This window comes from Ahaetulla prasina, chromosome 10, assembly GCF_028640845.1.
Source record: "Ahaetulla prasina isolate Xishuangbanna chromosome 10, ASM2864084v1, whole genome shotgun sequence".
Taxonomy (NCBI): domain Eukaryota; kingdom Metazoa; phylum Chordata; class Lepidosauria; order Squamata; family Colubridae; genus Ahaetulla; species Ahaetulla prasina.
The window spans coordinates 4,489,415-4,509,822 of record NC_080548.1 but is presented as its reverse complement, the minus strand read 5'-3'; the positions used below and the strand labels follow the sequence as shown (position 1 = coordinate 4,509,822).

At 42.4% G+C, this 20,408-nt stretch overlaps 1 protein-coding gene across 2 annotated transcripts in view; it reads right to left on the bottom strand.

The window, feature by feature from the left end:
* The window catches only part of LCK (LCK proto-oncogene, Src family tyrosine kinase), a 59,835-nt gene that overhangs the window by 8,079 nt on the left and 31,348 nt on the right, over positions 1–20,408 (bottom strand). For both annotated transcript variants that reach the window (XM_058195391.1, XM_058195392.1), the window contains exons 6-9: positions 15,139–15,242; positions 11,106–11,255; positions 10,467–10,619; positions 8,791–8,970 (exon numbers count right to left, since the gene is read on the bottom strand). In XM_058195391.1, the coding sequence (XP_058051374.1) occupies positions 8,791–8,970; positions 10,467–10,619; positions 11,106–11,255; positions 15,139–15,242 (587 nt within the window). The remainder of the gene's footprint in view (positions 1–8,790; positions 8,971–10,466; positions 10,620–11,105; positions 11,256–15,138; positions 15,243–20,408) is intronic.

Below are 20,408 nucleotides of genomic sequence, written 5' to 3'. Positions count from 1 at the left end.
TCCTGGAAGCTGAAGTCCATAAAGTTGCTAAGAATTGGACATTTCTATTCTAGACAATTTCTCTGGTAACATAGCAAAGTGACTCTTCCCACCCATGAAATAATTGAAGACATCCACCTGACAATTTGGCTCTCAATCAGAGGTGTCTCTGCTTTAAAAAGTTGATAGAGTTTCAGTCATAGTATTGTGACAGCCATCTTGATTTTTGTTTTTTTTACCATAGCCTGTTAACACTCTTGTTCCTGACAATAGTGCCCTGGATACCCAGACTGCATGGACAAGGATTGTGCTGGCTATGGAGTCTAGGAGTTGTAGTCCAACATATCTGGAGAACAAAAGTTGGAGAAGATGCCTGCTGAAAGCTTCATGGTGCTTTCCAGACCAATGGAAGAGTTTTGCTATGAGGGAAGGTTCTCTCTCTGGAGAAGCCATGATTCTATAATGGCTCAGTGGGGTGGGTGGGAATTTTCTGGTCACCATTGGTGACTTAGTGGTTAGAATGCAGTACTGCGGGCTCCTTCTGCTGACTGCTGGCTGCCAGTAGTTCAGCAGTTCAATTCTCACCAGCTCAAGGTTGACAGCCTTCTATCCTTCCGAGGTGGGTAAAATGAGGACCCAGATTGTTGGGGGCAATAGGCTGACTCTGTAAACTGCTTAGAGACAGCTATAAAGCACTGTGAAATGGTATCTAAGTCCAAGTCCAAGTGCTATTACTATTGCTATTCCCAGTAGAGGAGGAAGATCTAATCCAGCATTGGGGTAGAATGTCATTTCTTCATTTTGCTACAGTGAAATGACTGTGTATCGCCCATTAATTCTTTTTTAAAAAACCTATTTTTGCATTATGTCATATGCCAAATTATCTCTATAAAATGCTTCCCAGATATAATAACCACAGTTCCCATACTGCCAAGCTAATCTACTGGGGAAAGATGGCTTATAAGGTTATTTTCTTTTTTAAAGAAAACATATCCTTGAATCATTATTTCTCTGCAAGTGGCAGGTAAGGTCTAGAGAAGGTATAACTCCATTATTTCTACAAAATCCCTCGCAGAGATAATCAAACTGTAGCTGAACTAGCACTAGGGTGCAAAATTCAGGATGGCCAATAGAGTGAGCCATGTATCCCTCTGCTGCTGTCTAGTGTTCATGTAGAAATTTGCATCTCAGATTTAGAAGCCACATTTTTGGGATAAAAATCCTTCCATTTCCTTTTTATGTATTTTCCTATGCCAACCTAAGAAAAGACCAAAATACCCCCTTCATTTGGAGAAGCAGATGTGTACATGTGTATGCACATGCGCGTGTGTTCCCCTCCTCTAGCCTTCTCTTCTCAGTTCTGATTCAAAGCCAATTTGATCAGGGGCCGGGATAGCTCAGGCTGTTAAGAAGCCTGTTATTAGAACACAGTAGCCTGCAATTACTGCAGGTTCAAGCCCGGCCCAAGGTTGACTCAGCCTTCCATCCTTTATAAGGTAGGTAAAATGAGGACCCAGATTGTTGGGGGCAATAAGTTGACTTTGTAAAAAAATATACAAATAGAATGAGACTATTGCCTTACACACTGTAAGCCGCCCTGAGTCTTCGGAGAAGGGCGGGATATAAATGTAAACAAAAAAAAAAATTTTCTTCTGCTGGGACAGCAAAATCTCACAGGAAACAAATGTGACCATGTTCCAGATGCCTTAAACCAGAGTGAAAATCTCTGGGTTTCTTTTCAAACTCCAGAAAGAAAGTGCAGCAGCGGAAAAGCGAGATGGTCCCTTGGACAGACAAGAGCCAAAATATTTTGCCACCCGCCCCCATCTAGTTGCCTGCTCTTGAGCTGAATAGAGAGTGAAATTGTTCTCACTGATGTGTTTAAAACCCTGGCGGCCCAAAGCATGAGATGGAAATAGCTAGTATATCACCTGTTGTGTCTTGTCCGCTCTCACCGCAGCCGGGGTCTGCTTATCTGCTCCCGAACACGGAGGAATGTATGCCTCCCGGCCCCAGTCCTGGCTCCATGCCCAGACAAGCTGCAGAGGAGGGGGCACCTCCCGGTCCCAGCCCTGGCTCCATGCCCAAGCAGGCTGCAGAGGAGGGAGCATCCCCCGGCCCCAGCCCTGGCTCCATGCCCAGGCAAACGGAGCAGCTAGACCCCTCCCCCTCCTTCACAGCATGTGAGCCTGAGGAAAGTTTACTTCCAACAACAGCTGATTGGAGTGACCCTCACATCAGAAGATTGGATAGGCGGAGGCAACAGAAGGAAGGGAGGGGCAGGCCTTAATGAGTGCTGAGTCATGGAGCCACACCCCATGGCCTATATAAAGGATCTGCTTTCTGGCAGTCTCTGAGTCAGGCAAAGTCGAACTTATCTTGCTGAAGTCACTTACTGGTCTCCTGCCTGCTCTGAGGACTTTGCTAGGACTTTGGGCAGAGCTGCAGAGGCAAGCCTGATTCAGATTTCCCTGACCCGGCCGTCAGCGGAGGAGTGGGACACGACAACCTAGCTTATCAGGGTGATAAATCAGCAAGAATTCCACATTCCATAAGGTTGAACACTGTAGGGTCAAATAGCAGGCAGAATAAAGTTTTTCATTGCAGCCGATTTGCTGCACATGGCTGCTGAGAGTCGGAATCGCCAGCCCTCATATGTTAGTCCCAATGCTTGGCTAGGTCTGTGGGCATCCCAGATGGCCAGTTTTAAGATATGGGCATTTTATTCTATCACTGTAAAAGCTGATTTACTCATAGCATATGCTGCAGCAGTTACTACTATCACTTGTTGGCATTTGCAGATATGATTTAAAATATCAAAAGAAATTCTGCAGCTGCTCAGTGAAAACCTTGTCCCTTTGTGCAACCGTTTGTGCAACTCACATACTGTAAAGGTTTGGAGCTTCTGTCATAAAACTGTGGCTGCCATCTTGACTTGCTGGACCCCCTGCCTTCTGCAGACTTTCACACTCTTTTTCACAAGAGATTTGTTGGGCACCAGTCACTATCACTTTTGCACTCTAGGATACAGATAGTCCTTGTTTAGCAACCATAATTGGAACCAGCAACTTGGTGGTTAAGCAAAATGTTCACTAAATGAAACTTTAACTGTGCTTATGATCTGATTTCAGCTGTCCTTTCCTTTACAGGCTCGTGAAGGTTGTGAATGGTTGTAAAGTAACTTTTTCATTACCTTCATAAATGTGAAAAGTCGCTAAATGAGGACTACCTCTACATGGGGCAAGGATCCTGGATCCCACTGGCAAATCAAATGTGGGAGCCTTCTATGAGCTTTGTAAAATGATTGGGAGGGAGGGATGAAATCGACTAAATGGGATAAAACAGGCAGGTAGTGAAACTGACCACAGAAAGTCCAAGTTGATGGACTGTTTCTCCCATGAAAAGGAAAATCCTTTAAGAAAAGGAAAACTATGCTGCACAATGATGAAGGTTTGGCCCAATGCACTTTCAGGAACAGAAAGTTAAACTGAAATATACTAACCCAGTAACAATCGGAGCACACACCCACAAGTCTTGATAACCAAAAAATCTGTTCACACATCTGCCCTCCTGCAGTTTGGATGTGTGCATTTTAGGCTTAATAGGGAAGATAATACGGGTTGTGCTGCCCCCTTTATCATCTGCCTCATGCCCAGTGGGTTTTGGAAAAGGTTTGTCACTTCAGTGCTGCCAGTACAGAGAGGTCCTCCATGTGGATTCTGCCTGCCATTCTGTATATCAGTCTCTGGGTTGCAGGTTTGGTGTCAAACATGCAGAACCTCTGACCTTTGGGATGCAACAGGGAATGGGTTACTGTTAGTGGACTATAAAGTTCAAATACAAGAGCCCACCACTAGTTTAATTCATAGAGAGAAGAGCCCAGAGTTGCATGAAGGCCAACTGGTACCTTAAGCAGTGATGCCCTTTGGCTATTTCATGACTTAATTGACAAAAGATAGAAAGACATTAAGACTCCATGGAGGCCGAACGCTGACTGCGGCCAGGAAAGAGTTAACAGCAGGATAGCTAGAGGGGTGGTACTCTGTGGCGCCCCCCTTCCCTTAAGCATGCTGTTATTCTGCCTGATGGCTAATTCAGAGCTGGAGAGAGCCTAGCTTTGCTGCAGCCTTCTGAAGAGAGAGAGAATAGCTGACAGGAAGCCCCTCCCAGATCCCCCAGCTATTTTTGTATCCTGGCAGGCTTTGCTGCTTTTGTAGATAGCTAAATTGCAAGATCCTTCCATTTCCTTCCTTTTCTCCATTGCCTTGTGCCAAATCCTCCAAGATCTCTTCCAAGCCTGACTATCTAGAGCAAAGGGAACTGTGCAAAATAACTTGGTTGGCTCTGAAAGAACAGGGGGAATAATAGAATACAGATAGTCCTTGACTTACAACAGTTCATTTAGTGACCATTCAAAGTTACAATGGCAGTGAACAAAAGTCATTTTTCACAGTTATGACCACTGCAGCATTCCCCATGATCATGTGATCAAAATTAGGCCATTTGGAAACTGACTCATATTTATGACTGTTGCAGTGTCCCAGGGTCATGTGTTCACTTTCTCTGCAACTTTCTGACAAGCAAAGTCAATGGGGAAGCCAAATTCACTTAACAATCATATTACCAACTTAACAATGGCAGTGATTCACTTAACAAGTGTTGCGAGAAAGGTTGTAAAATGGGTCAAAATTCACTTAATAACTATCTCACTTATCAACACAAATTTTGAGCTCAATTGTGGTTGTAAGTAAAGGACTATCTGTATATCCCCAACAAGGGGCAGACACAAACTGCTGGAAGACCCAAGGTGGTCCTCTCTGTCTGCCACTGGTAATTATCATAATTCCTGGCCTGGTTTTGTTGCTCTCTACCCTGTCCCAGACTAAAATATCAGCAAGGCAAAGGCACCCCAAAGACATTGAGTTTCAACTTTGTATGTGTGAACCTTTCCATTATGATTTACTTAGAAACTCATAAAAAAACCTTGGTTTAGCATCATGTTATCAGCATCATGTTAGCATCATGAATGCAGTTATCAGTTTAGTTCACACATGGGCCTAGTTTTGATTACCATTGTTGGTCAGATAAACTACAAGTGGATGTCTGTTGAGGTATAATAATGAGGGTGGGAAATGATTATGATGATAGATAGATAGTTAGATAGATAGATAGACAGACAGACAGACAGACAGATATGGACGGATAGACCGACAAGAAAGACAGATATAGATAAGCAGCTACCCAACTTCATTCAGTGCAAATTTTCAGTACTTTACTCTGGGGTGACCTGCTTGGTATTACAGGTAGTCCTTGACTTATGACTGTTGCAACTTCCCTGTGGTCACATGATAAAAATTCAGACACTTGGTAACTGGCATGTCATTTGCAATGTCCCCAGCCATATGATCACCTTTTGCAACCTTCTGATAAGGAAAGTCAGTGGAGACACCAGATTTATTTAATAACCACATTTCACTTAAAAACTGCAGCAATTCACTTAACAACTGTGGCAAGAAAGGTCTTAAAACCAGGCAAAAATCACTCTACAACTATCTTGCTTAACAATTTAAATTTTGGGCTCGATTGTCGAGAATTACCTAAACTAGTAGGTGACAATATAAAAAAAATATCTGCAATGTTTTATTCTGTTTATCTGGGAGAAGACAAATGCTTGGCAATGATCCCTTGAAATGTTCACCAGTTTTGTTTAAGGTCATGTCAAACCCAGTCACTGAGAATTTCATGGAAATATCCATGTCTTTTTCTTGGAAATGTTACAGAAATAGTTTCCCATTGTCTTATCTTCTATGGCTACATTTCAACTTCCCATCTACCCTGTTCCCCCTAAAATGAGGCATCCCCTAATAATAAGCCCAATCAGGCTTTTGAGCACATGCACTAAAAATAAGCCCCCCCCTCCTGAAAATAAGGCCTCCCTGAAAATATTTAAACGCATGCGCAGCTGGTCCCCGCCATTTCCTCTGGTAGGGTTAGGGAGACAGAGCTGGAAATCAGGTAAGATGGCAAGAGGAGCCCCATCTTGCTCCATGCACTCCAAAGTAATAAGACATCCCTGAAAATAAGGCCAAGCACTTATTTTTGGGTTCAAAAAAATATAAGACAGGGTCTTATTTTCGGGAAAACACAGTAGGTTACACGCCCAGGATTTCCTAGGTATTGCCCAGCCAACTCTTAATTAGAGCCAATCCCGATCAGTTTTCCAAGATCAGCCAAGATTGCAAATTGGGCCAAATTTTGATAGGGCCCCAATTTAGGTGATCTTTAGAGGGGAAACAGGAGTTTCCTAAAACTGAGAGTAAAAATGAAATATTCTTTACTGTAATTTGTTTCTAATGGGTATGTAATAAAAGTTATCTAGGAATTGACATACACAAAAGGAGAGGCCTTTCCTCCAACAGATCCCATACACCGGCTTCTAAAATTCATAGCTGAGGATGTAACCAGACACTCAAAGACGCTGGTGCTTCATACAATTCTCAAAGTGAGCCAGGAAAAAGAGGACAGGTATACCTATGTATGAAACCTGGAGAAAAATGTCTCAATACTGCCATTTTATCAAAGATAATTAAGCAGGTACTTAAGAGGAAAATAGATTTGAATGAATCTTTGTAAAATGCCTAAGAAATAGTTTCATAGAATTTCCATGTTTTACCATGAAGCAGCTGATTTTTATGTTATCAAAAATGGGGGCAGAATGGGAATTCTAGAACCTTTCTCCACTTGCATCTAATTAGAGTTCAGATGTTCATAACTATCAAAATCTTTCTTCCTCCCCCCCCCCTTTCTTTTTTGCCATGTCCCCAGGATGCCTTCATCTTGTCCCCAACCCACAGCTGAGGAAACGTAACATCATCCTTGATTGCTCTGTGTTAGCTATGGCTTCCTCAAGTAGCCCAAAACTGTTTTACCATTGATACACAGTCAAGTGATTCCTAGGAAGTACTAACAAGAATCAACAAGGATCCCTGTTATCTACCCATGTTTCCCCAAAAATATGACCTACTCAGAAAGTAAGTCCTAGCTTGGTTTTTACACATGCGCCCAATATAAGCCCTACCCCCAAAATAAGCCCCAATTAAGACTCTGCTCCCTCCAGAGTGCATGGGTAAAAGTTAAGCTATGGTGGGGATGGGAGTGGTAGAGCTGCCCTACACAGCCTGTTTGCAGATATCTGAAGCTGAAGAAGTTCCTGAAGGCATCTGACAGCGAAATGGAGGCTGGGGGCGACGCATGCAAGTGAGGTGAGTCAGTGGATGACATCCTCCCCGCCCCCCCCCCCCAAAAAAAATAAGATGTGCCTTTTTTTGGTGGCAAAAAAAAATATAAGACAGGGTCTTATTTTTGGAAAAACATAGTATTTTAGGCTCATGGAAACCCATATCTTCCTTTCCAAACTCTGGACACTGGACATAATTTTAGGCCGAGGATTGTCCAGTTCTTTCAAACCAGTTTTTCACCAAACCAATCTCCACTTGAAGATTTGGATCAGCCTGAACAATACCTCATGACAGAAATCCAGACTGGTTTTGAACACAGGCTTAGCATTCCTCCTCAAGGATATTTAAAAGGAATTGGGTTTAGGTTTAGCACTTCTCCAGACAGGAGCTACACATCGGTTTAAAGCTTCCACAAAACACATGTGACTACTCCAAGAAAAATTTAGATGTCCAGACATATCTATGCATCTGTCAAACTGGTTTACTCCATGGCTGCAACCTTAGTGAAGGAAAGTAATTGGGGGAATGTTTTCATCTTAGCTTCCATATTTGGTGGGAGAGAAAGATAATAAGGAAGGGAGAGTCTACCAATCTCTTTCCTTAAAAAGCTGCAGACAGTAAATAAAGACACCACCATTTGGCAGCTTCAGCAGGATAAGAATCAGCAGTTGGGGAAGAAATTGTATGTATGTGCTATATATTATAGTAATATAGTCACCTCAAGGACTGGTGGCAAATACTGTAACTCAGCCATGAAGGAAAACCCTTTAGAGCAACTTTAAGGTGTCTGGACTTCAACTCCCAGAATTGCCCAGCCAACATACTGTCTGAGGAATTCTGGGAATTGAAGCCCACAACAGCTTAAAGTTGTACAAGTTGACAAACGCTGCCCTAGATGATGAGTCCAGAAGTGAATAACCATTACATCCCCAGTCAAGCTAATCTGAAGTCTGCAATTTTCTCCTGCTTTCCATCCAAAGACTCTGATGTGAAAGAACCATAGAGTAGGAAGGCACTCCGAGTATTATCTGCAATGTATAGGAAAACCATGTAAGCCATCCAATGGAGATGGATCTCCAGCTTCTTAAAAGCCACTAGAGATGGAGAATCCAGAGACTCTAGGTAGATTGCTCCATTGTTGTGGAGCTCTTACCATTAGGAAGACCTTTCATATATTGAAATGGATATAAATTGCTGCAATTTGCACTAATAATTTCCTTTTATATATCCCTTATGTATCTTCTTGATCAACCTAGCCTTCGCTCTCTCCCACCCAGTCACCTTATCACTGCTGGTAAAATGCTTGTGGAAGAAGAGATATCAGAAAGTAACCCTTTTTATGATCTTTGAATGGATTGCTCAACATATTGGAAGGACTCAAGAGGAGAGGAGAGGAGAGGAGTGGAGGAGAGGAGAGGAGAGGAGACTTACCCTAGAAAAATACGAAATGTGGAAAGCACATTTAGAAAACAATACCTAATAGAATCAGAATGAACCTCCAAAATTTCCCACTTCCAAGTCAGAACCAAATTTCATCCATGTGAAATGGGAGGAAGCATTCTCAGAAGCTCACCATTTTCCATATACTCTGTAATGATGAACATGGGCCTTTGAGTTACCACTGCATAGAGCCTCACCAGGCGTGCATGGCGCAGTTTCTTCATCAGGTTGGCTTCAGCCAGGAAGGCTTCAGGTGACATGCTGCCTTGTTTCAAACTCTTGATGGCAACTTTTGTATGGCCATTATAGTAGCCTGTGAAAGGAGAGAGAGAAGATACGGGCTCAGGGCTAAGCCTGAATTCCCCATTGCTAGACATAAGTCAACAGTTGAAGGGGAAGCAGCAAGACTGTTGATTGGACAATACTGGAAGAAAGAAGAGGTACCTACAATAGAAGAATGGATACTGAAAGTCATTAATTTGGCTGAGATGGCTAAAATCTCAGCTTTTTTAAAAGACAATACGCAGGAAAGATATTTAATTGAATGGAAAAAATGGATTGATTATCTACAAAATAGATATCAGATTAAGAAATATCAGATTGCCTTTGAATAATTAGAAAGTTATTTTATGTAATGGGGAGGGGGTTGGGAGATGAAAAGCTTTGGATGTGGTTAATTGGATTGGAAGGGAAAATTTTATTCTATGTTTGGTTTATGTATAACAATACCTTGTGATTGACCCGGGAAGCCGGGGGGAGGGGGGAAGGTGGTTTTTTGGGAGGGAGGGAGGAAAAAGGGGGGGAAATGTCTTTGTTTTTTTTAAAACTCTTTCAATTAAAAAAAAAGCAGTTGAAGGGGAAGCTCTTCTGGTTATCCAAACAGCCTCTCCACCATTTTGATCTAGTTGCAGGCCTGTTTGTGGGGGAAGGGGATCAGGTAAGTTATGATGATGGCCAGGACCACAGAACTGAAGCCATGCATTTTTCTTCATGTATCACACAGTCCATGTAAAAACAGAGTAGGGCTTCAATTGTGTGATTGTGACTGTCATCTTAACTTTTTCAGCACACAAACATGAGGATGGCTCTATTCAGATGACACAAGCCTTGAGCCCTTCATGCCTCTTTGAACCCAAACGCTACATTCATACAACATATTTCACTTGGATATGAAATTAATTCATTTCCTGAATCTGCACAATGTCTTGTAACATGCAATAATCAAAGGAGTTGGATTCACACAAGCCATAAAGAAGCTAACTGACATTGAATCTAACCAAGCATAGCATTTTCTGCAAATGTAGCCTCCAAGTTTGCAACTGATCTGGTTAACACTGTGATACCAACACAGCCACTGTTTTTCAGCAGTCACATCCTGCCGCAAAAAAATTGATAGAAACTAAATTAAAAGTTCAGCAGCAAAGTTGGTCTAAACTGAAAATCCTACTTCATCAGAAAGTATTTAAATTATGTAAAATTACTTCAATAATTTTTAAATAGCAGACAATTAAGACAATGACAGCTGGGAGACTTTGGACCAATCAACAGAAGACAATGAGTTCTAGTCCCACTTTAGGTATGAAAGCCGGCTGAGTGACTTTGGGCCAGTGATTCTCTCTCAATCCAATCCATTTTATAGGGTTCTTGTTATGGGGAAATTAGGAGGAAGAAGGATTACATAGAAGGATATACAAAGCATAAAGATGGGATGACAACAACAACAACAGCCTTTTCTAATAAAAGTGTAGCTTACTGAATTGCTGAAAGTCATGGCTGAACAGAGTATGCATGAATCTACACCCCACTTACCCATCCAAACTTCACCAAACTGCCCTGCTCCCAGTTTCTCCACCAGCTTCAGGCTCTCCCTGGGCACTTCCCACTCATCTTGCCACCAGGGCTTCTGTGGCTTCTGAGTTTGGCAGGGCTTGGTAAGGCGGGTGCAGAGCCCATCAGCGTTACCTATGAAAAGGATGAGGCAAAGGAGAAGAGTAAGTAAATCGGAGGAAGGCCAAAGGGATGGCACTGGACCACATCCGCATCTGGCATTGAAGCTTCACAAGGAGAAGCATGGAAGAAAGCCATCCAGAACATCCTCAGAAAGGGCAACTTCTCATATGTGGAGCCACTTTTACAAATAAAAAGCATCTTCTGGAATAGTGTTTCTCAACCTTGACAACTTCAAGAAGGGTGTGGACTTCAGCTGGGAGCTGAAGTCCACACATCTTAAAGTTGCTGAGGTTGAGAAACACTGCCCTGCATGGTACAAATTCCAGGACAGCAACTACGTTAGTGCATTAGGTGCTAAAACCACAGAAACCATGTGCTACTTGACAGCCCCTACATTAGTATCTCCGGCAATGGAAGACCCAAAGTCTTTCTGTAGGAGAAGAGCAGACAGCCCAGTCCCACCCAAAAGAGGCTCTCCAGCAGCGTCTTTAGCCTTACTGGTATAATGTTCTACCAGGCTGTGCAAGCTGTCAAAGGTGATACGAGGAGAGACGTAGAACCCGCCGTTGTCCATATTTCGTATCTTATAATGCTTCACAACTTCTCCTTGGTTCTGGTCAAAATCTCGCACAGAGAGGGAGAAGGAGCCTGGGGAGAAACAGAATGGGGTTACTTTTCTGTCCCTTTCTCAGAGAGAGAGAGAGAGAGAGAGAGGCATCGTTTTCCTGGCTCCAAAATGCTTCCTTGCTTGGCTGGGACAGTTAAGAAAGGACTTGGGAGTGAAGAGGGGTCCAAACTAGATGTGTATTGTATGAAGAGAGCTACATCAATTTATAGAAGCCAATGTTCAGAGAGACACATTTTAATTTTTTTTAATTTTTGCTCACAAAAGCTTCTGCCTTTTGATTAAATAAGTCAGTGCACACAGGGAAGTGGTCAAAAAAGTCAAAATGGCAGCCACACTGAAGCAATTAAAGCGCCATTTCTTTTATGGGATTAAATGGGGCAAGGTTGTGGGTTTTTTTGCATTTATATCCCGCCCTTCTCCAAAGACTCAGGGCGGCTTACACTATGTTAGCAATAGTCTTCATTCTATTTGTATATACAAAGTCAACTTATTGCCCCCAACAATCTGGGTCCTCATTTTACCTACCTTATAAAGGATGGAAGGCTGAGTCAACCTTGGGCCTGGTGGGACTAGAACCTGCAGTAATTGCAGGCAGCTGCTGTTAATAACAGACTGCATTAGCAGTCTGAGCCAAGTCTTTCCTCTTCTTGTTGTGGCTGCCTTCTTGACTTTTTTTGAGCAGTTGCCAATAAAACTGCTCAAATTTATTGATTTACAACCACAGTTACAACCAGAATTTCCATTGCTAAGCAAGATGGTTGTTAAGTAAGTTGCCCCCAATTTTATGACATGATAAATATATGCTGGTTGCCAAGCACCCAAACGTTGATCACATTTTTGTGGGAATGCTACAATGGTCATAAGTGTGAGGACCAATTATAAATCACTTTTTCAGTGCTGTTGTAACTTTGAAAGTCTCTAAAGAAATGGTTGTAAGTTGATGACTACCCATAGTTCTGCTAGTTTGAGGCTCAGCATTTGATATCTCTACTATTGCATTTTTTTATCCCACCATGTTCAAGTCTTTGATAGAGAGAAGCTGGTGGCAGAGTTTTTAATAGCACTATCTCCAGCTTCCCAGTAAAAGAAAGGAAAACTATACTGATATCTGCAAAGCTGCAGCCAGGATATGAGATTTGGGGGACTTGGGAATGAGGAGGGGTTCAATCTAATGTGTATTGTAGGAAGACAGCTACATCAATCTATACAAGCTAACATTCAGAGGGGCAGGCTGTAATAATTTTTCTCATTTTTGCTCACAAAAGCTGCCTTTTGATGAAATAGGTCAGTTTGAAAAGTTGCTACTGAAACTGGATGGGGAAAAGCATTCAGGAACAAAGCTCACAGCTTAACAACATACAATTATTGTTAATTGTGTTACAGACAGTATGGAGTTAGGTCAGATTGTGCAAGAGCAAACAAGAGGCTGCAACTTCACTGAACAAAATTCTCAGTCTAGATTTTTCAGCCATCAGAGGCAGGATGGCTGTGGATAAAGGGATATCTATGGTAATGCAGTGTTTCTCAATAATGGTAGCTTGAAGATTGGTGGATTTCAACTCCCAAAATTATCCACCCCAGCGCACGCTGGCTGGGGAATTCTGGGAGTTGAAGTCCACCCATCTTCAAGTGTCCATGTTTGAGAAACACTGCACTAGACTAAACTGGCTCTCAAGGTTACTCTCTTTCCCAGATTTATTTATTTATTTGTATGCCATAAATTTTATGCCAGCTTCCATATCAGAAAGTAAACTAAAGCAGCCACCGAATCTTCCATTTGCTACAGCAAAGGGGCACCACCTTCTCCAATGCACCTGAAGGCAGCAGCTGGCTAGCCCGCATTTCTTTTTGTCAGTTGAGTTGCTTTCTTGTGGCAAGAAAAGTAGATTGCTGATATTTCCAAGAAAACTAAATAACCCTCTCATGGTTGCTCCTGCCAGCAGCTTCCCTCTGCTCAACGATGGGACCAGCCTTGGCTCTGGCTGCTGTCAAGAAGAAGGCACCCATGTTGTCAATCAAAAGTATCTATCCTCCCTCCTTTTTCTCCCCTCCCCCATGGAAGGCTGCTACCAGGGTGACAAGAAAGCAGACTAATTGTGCAACAATAGGCATGACTGGAAGCCCTTGCAGCTTATAAAGAAGTGGTTCTCAACCTTGCCCACCCCCCAGCAGAACACAGAGGTAGTGGCTGGGACACAGGATGAATCATTAAAAGGCAAATAATTTTTTCCATAAATGATCAATATACCAATAAAATGCTAATAAAGGAATTAATGGGAAACTTTAATGTTTTCTAGCATAAAATGATACTCTAATCAAGGAACTAGCAATGCGAAAACCACACGCACCTACCAACACATGAAGGATAAGGAAACAAACTCCACTCTTCCTCACACTGAACATCTTACCTAGTTGGGTAGTTAAATGTCTCTGCAAGCTAACAACCAAGCTCAGACAACATCAAGGACTCCATAGCTGCAAATATTCTTTTGTGTTGGAATTACTGATTGGCTTGAAAAAAGTGGGGGATTATTCTGGTGTAGGGAAACCCATGTTTGTTGACAGAAGGGCTGGTGGGATATACAGAATACAGAATAAGAGAGATGAACGGAGCCCTAGAAGTCTTCTAGTCCAATCCCCTGCCCAAGCAGAAGGCCCTATACCATTTCAGATAAATGGCTGCCCAACCTTCTTAAAAACCTCCAGTAATGGAGCACCCATGAAATCTGGAGGCAAGCCATTCCACTGATTAATTTTTCTCATTGAGAAGAAGGAAATTTGTTCTCAATTCTAGGTTGGATCTCCCTTTGGTAGGGTCTACCACAACTCGCCACAGCCAACTCACCATGACCAACTCACTGCAGGACAACTCACCGTGGGACAAGAATTACACTAAAATTGAAGAAATAGTGGAATAGAATAATTAAAGAAAGGATGCCAAAAGAGGGACAAAATGAAATGTGAATGACAAAATTTAAACGAATTTTTAATTATTTTAAATAATTAAATTGAATTGTTGAATTGTCCTGCAGCAAGTTGTCCCATGGCGATGTTCTGTCCCCCCACCGCAGTCCGGGAGGCACGAGAAATGACTCAATTAGCCGGCAATCGAGTCCACGGTAGCTATGAGCTCTGGCAGCAACCCAGCGAGTGTCTGCCAAGGTTTTTCTGTTATCTTTCTTGATGCCGGCGTGTCAACCAGGAAATCAGGAATAAACAGCACTTCAGCTCAAGTTCTCTCTAGGCAATTGGATTTGTTCGTCACGAAGCAGTATAGCAGCCCCTCCTGCTTTTATACCCTGTGGGGTGTGGCTCTGTGACTCAGCACTTTCTAGGCCTGCCCCACCCCTGTTTCTGTTGTTCCCACCTCTCTTGTCTACAAAACCTGGGATCTAACCACGATTGATTGTCCTCAACTGGGTCTGGAAGCGTTTCCTGGGTGGGGGGAGATACAGGAGACGGAGGCCTCGTCACCTCTTCCACCTGGCCTGCCTCTGGCTCCTGGAGCTGAGACAGGGAAGCCGGCCCTGCAGAAGGGAGCCCTGACAGCCCTTCCCCCTCACTCTCTGAGTCACTCTCTGGCAGGGGGCCAGGCCCGGGGGGGGGGCTGGAGCCACGACACGCGAGTTGGCCATGACGAGTTGTCCTGTGGTGAGTTGGCCAGGCAAATTGGACAAAGTGAGGGTACCAGGGCAAGTTGCCCCATTCTACTTTGATAAGTTTCCACTAGTTACTTCTTGTCCTGCCTTCTTGTCTGTGACAGGCCCTCAAATATTGGAAGACTGCTATCATGTAAGGCACCCAATGATACCTCTCCAAAGTTGTTTTTAAGTTTCTCCAATATTTTTGTCATTTTCCTAAGACAGAGGAAATGATGATCAGAACCTTGTCTAAATAGATTACCTTTGGTGGATTCACTCTCTCGAATGAGGAAAGCACCATGTGTATTACCGGCAGTGAGAAGGCGGCGCTCAGCATCCTTCCTGCTGAGGGCTTTGAAAAACCAACTGCGAGAAACAACACACTGTTGATTAAAGAATTCTATCCACAGCCCATTGTGCATTCTATAGTTTTACATAAGCAACCGCAGCTATTCTGACTTAAAATGAAACAAGGTGAGGATATTGCTTATTACAGAAGAAAAGGCCACATTTACATTTTAATTTGAAACCATTTTGGCCACTCTGCAAAATGAATACTCCCAGAATGGCATACAGTAAATATTTCCACTATAGCTTATAAAATATACAATTTTTTTAAAAAAAAAATCCTTATGTTTATATTGATCCACAAGAACAAAGTAGAGAAAAGAGAACTGTAGTGTCACACAATCCAAAAATATAAAGAGCAAAATATTTTTTTTCTTGCAAAACCATTCCCAAATTAGCCCATCTGCCTTAAGAACAAAAACATTTACCATTTACCAAGTAAATTTGGCAACCTTTCAACCAAGTAAATCTTTTCAACCCCTAAATTTTGCCCATCTTTTCCTACTGTTGAATTAAAGAGCTACAGCATGTGTCTATACTACAAAGGTCAGAATTGTGCAAGCAAAAGTGCTCCTTGTGACCCTCTGTGAGAGTGAACATTGGATTTTGAAGAGAGAAAGCATCAACACCTTCAAACATTGATGTTGAAGGAGACTCCTTGGTTGAGGCACAAAGGATTAGTTTCAATTATTATGTTTTGACATATTAGGTGAATACCCAGCTCCCTTGAAAGTCCAGACTGTTGGGTTAGGGTTTACACCTTTATGTGAAGGAGTATGTATTAACATAAATATGTGTTTTAACATTAGGATTAATAAGAGTGACCTGACTAGAAGCCAGAATAGAGGTAGAAATAAGAATTAGGGGAAATACTAGTAGTTATAATTTCTATATAAGTTGAAAATAAGTAATAATTAGATGGAAAGTTGAGAAATTGAAAGATTGAATTACTATGTATGTTCAAGATCATTGACATTAGAATGGAACACTGAAATATTGAATAACTACTTTAAAATAATCAAGTACATTAATATTAAGACTATATAAGTTTGATTAAAATAATAATTGACTGTTGTTATTTGCAATGATATGAACCATACCCAGAGGCCACACTGTTCATGTATTGATGTTGATGTATGTTTAAAAATAAAAACCCAATAAACCTTGGGGGGGGGGGAGAAAGACCAGATTGTTGGGGAAAGATGGAAGAAAGGGGATGAAGAGAACAAGCAACAACAAGGCGGAGGATCTCAATTACATTGGTGAAAGATAAAACACCAGAAGACCAAAGAATTAGGTTGAGACCATTTTACCTTGAGAAAAATCTTGCTCAACTTTAGAGCACAGAAAGTAAGCACCACAAGGGATTGTACTTGTCAGTGATGACTAGACCACAATCCTGATGGATCAAGACTGAGATTGTGTTTTTTGTGTAACCTTTAAATCAGTGGTGAAATCCGAATTTTTTTACTACCAGTTCTGTGGTTGGCTTGGTGGGCGTGGCAGGGGAAGGATACTGCAAATTCCCCATTCCCACCCCACTCCAGGGGGAAGGATATTGCAAAATAGCCTTTCCCACCTCACTCTGGCGCCAGCCAGAGGTGGTATTTGCTGGTTCTCCAAACTGCTCAAGATTTCCGCTACGGGTTTTCCAGAACCTGTCAGAACCTGCTGGATTTCACCCCATATTTCACCCCACATATATATGTGTGTGTGTGTGTGTGTGTGTGTGTGTGTGCATGTATGTATATCTTGGCATTTTTGGGTCTTTTCCCATGTAAGGTTGAGAGTATCTTGGCGACGTTTCGATGAGATCTCACTCATCATCTTCAGGCTGGTGTCAAGCTCGAGAAGCACGAAGCCGAAGACACCAGCCTGAAGATGATGAGTGAGACCTCGTCGAAACATCGCCAAGATACTTTTAACCTTACACGGGAAAAGACCCGAAAATGCCAAGACCTACATACCTGTACCCGTGAAAACCTACGAAAACACACACACACACACACACACACACACACATATATATATATATTCTGAGGTTTTCGCGGGTGTTTGTATGTAGGTCTTTGGTTATTCGGGTTTTCTCCTTCGTAAAATTGGAAGTGTCTTGGCGACGTTTCGACAAAGTCTCATTCATCATCTTCAGGCTTCAGCTTCGTGCTTCTGGGAGCTTTTGGGAAGCACGAAGCTGAAGCCTGAAGATGACGAATGAGACTTCAAACGTCGCCAAGACACTTCCAATTTTATGGAGAAAACCCGAATAACCAAAGACCTATATATATATATATATATATATATATATATATATATATATATATATATATATTTGTTTTCTGACAGCACTACGTAACCTGAAAAAAGACACCAGCATAATAATCCTACCAGCAGACAAGGGGAATGCCACGGTGGTTATGAACACATCTGACTACCAAACCAAATTAACCAACCTACTCCAAGACCCTGCATACAAGCCCCTAAAAACAGACCCCACCACCTACCTAGAAAAAACCACTAGATCCAAAATAAAAGCCACCCCCATCAGCGAAGAAATCCAACAAAGAATCATTCCCAGAGAGAAATCATCCAGATGCCCTAAGCTCTACGGCCTCCCCAAGATACACAAAGAAGGAACCCCACTCAGACCCATAGTCAGCTCCATAGGCTCACCTCTACAAAACCTAGCCAAATTTCTCGCCAAACAACTACAGCCCTATGCAGAATCCATCGCCTCACACGTAAAAAACTCATTCCAGTTCATAGATATCATAAAGAAACAAAACTTACAGCCCAGCGACCTACTCGTGAGCTTTGATGTCATATCCCTCTTCACCCAAGTGCCAATCAAAGAAGCCTTGACAGCTATCCAAAACAAATATAACCCCCCCAAGCACATCCTAGATCTGACCAACCACTGCCTATCCAACACATACTTCATCTATAACGGACAAAAATACAAACAAATAGAAGGCGCACCCATGGGATCACCCCTCTCACCTGTCATTGCCAACCTCTACATGGAACACTTTGAAACCCAAGCACTAGAAAAATCTGATCACAAACCCAAACTCTGGCTCAGATACGTAGACAACACCTTCATAATCTGGCCACACGGGAAAGAAAAACTTGACAACTTCCTCACACACCTCAATAGCCTACACCCCAAAATACAGTTCACCATGGAAACAGAAGTTAACAACCAACTTCCCTTCCTAGATGTCTTAGTCTACAAGAAACCCAATGGCTCCCTAGGACACACCATCTACCAGAAGAAAACACACACAAACCGCTATCTGCATGCACTCACACCACCACCCAGCACAGATCAACTCAGAGCCAAGACACTCATCTCTAGAACAAAATGCTTAGCTGATGAACAACACCTAAAACCGAACTACACACTCTCACAAACGTACTAACATCCAATGGATTCCAGAGAAATAAGATTACCAAACTAATCCAAAAGAACCCCCACTAAAACCCAAGACAGAGAACAAGAAAACGGCACAGCCCTCCTCCCATATATAAAAGGCACCACAGACAGAATCAGCAAGATCCTCCACAAACATAACATCAAGACAGCATTCTGCACAAACCAAAAATATCCACCATCCTAAGAAACCCCAAAGACAAAATTGAGTTAGAAAATCAAGGAGTATATGAAATCCCATGCACCGCCTGCCCCACCACATACATTGGACAAACCAACAGAAGAATAAGTGCACGATTGAAGAACACAAGAACTCATTCAAAAAGAGGAACCAACTTCTTCCCTGGTCCAACACTTTAAAGTCACAGGACACGATATTGACTTTAAAAGACCAGAACTATCGCCAAAACTGAACACTTTAACAACAGAATAATCAGAGAAGCCATCGAGATAGAAAACGCCCACACAGCATGAACAAACGAGATGATACCTCCGCCTACCAGCCATTTGGAAACCCGCCTTATTGACAAACGAGTCCCTAACACGAGGAATGACACCAGACCCACACTCACGAGGTCCACACAGGATGTCACCACCACATCCACCCAGAAAGCAGACCCAAACCCACACTGATCAGGAAGCACGACCAAGGACCAGAAGCCAGACCGCAGCTGCAACATTAGCCATTTCAAACCCCTCCAATCCATACATGCAGCAGACTGACACCCACTACGAAGATGTAGCACGACCACGAACACGGCCAAACAGCAGCAGTGCAGCTCACCAGCTCAAATCCCCTGCAGCACAGATTAGACTGAGCACAACCAAGCCCCCACCAACACAGGACACACCCCAGCCAATCAGAGCACAGAAAACCCCATCCAATCAGAGCACAGCCAAGCTCCCACCCAATCAGTTCAAACCCCACTAGCAGTTAAAAGGAAGAAACAGCTGCGATCACACATTGCTCCCAGAAGCACGGTTGAAACCTGAAGATGACGAATGAGACTTCGTCGAAACGTCGTCAAGACACTTCCAATTTTACACGGGAGAAAACCCGAACAACCAAAGACCTATATATATATATATATATATATATATATATATATATATATATATATATATATATATATTTGCTAGACCAATTCTTGAATACAGCTCATCTGTCTGGAACCCACACTGCATATCAGACATTAATATAATTGAGCACGTCCAGAAATATTTCACAAGAAGAGTCCTCCACTCTTCTGCTCGCAACAAAATACCTTATGCCACCAGACCTGAAATTCTGGGTTTAGAAAATTTAGAAGTACGCCGCCTTCGGTATGACCTGAGCATAGCTCATAAAATCATCTGCTCCAATGTCCTTCCTGTCAATGACTACTTCAGCTTCAACCACAACAATACACAAGCACACAATAGATGCAAACTTAAAGTGAACCGCTCCAAACTCGATTGCAGAAAATATGACTTCAGTAACAGAGTTGTTAATGCCTGGAATGAACTACCAGACTCTGTGGTCTCAGCCCCAAATCCCCAAAACTTTAACCTAAGACTGTTTACTGTTGGCCTCACCCCATTCCTAAGAGGTCTGTAAGGGGCGTGCATAAGAGCACCAGCGTGCCTATCGTTCCTGTCCTAATGTTCCCTTTAATTGTATTCATTTTATGTATTCAGTTCATGCTTATATATATTATCTAATATGTACTCGACAAAATAAATAAATAAATAATTTCAGACAAATGGTTGTTCAA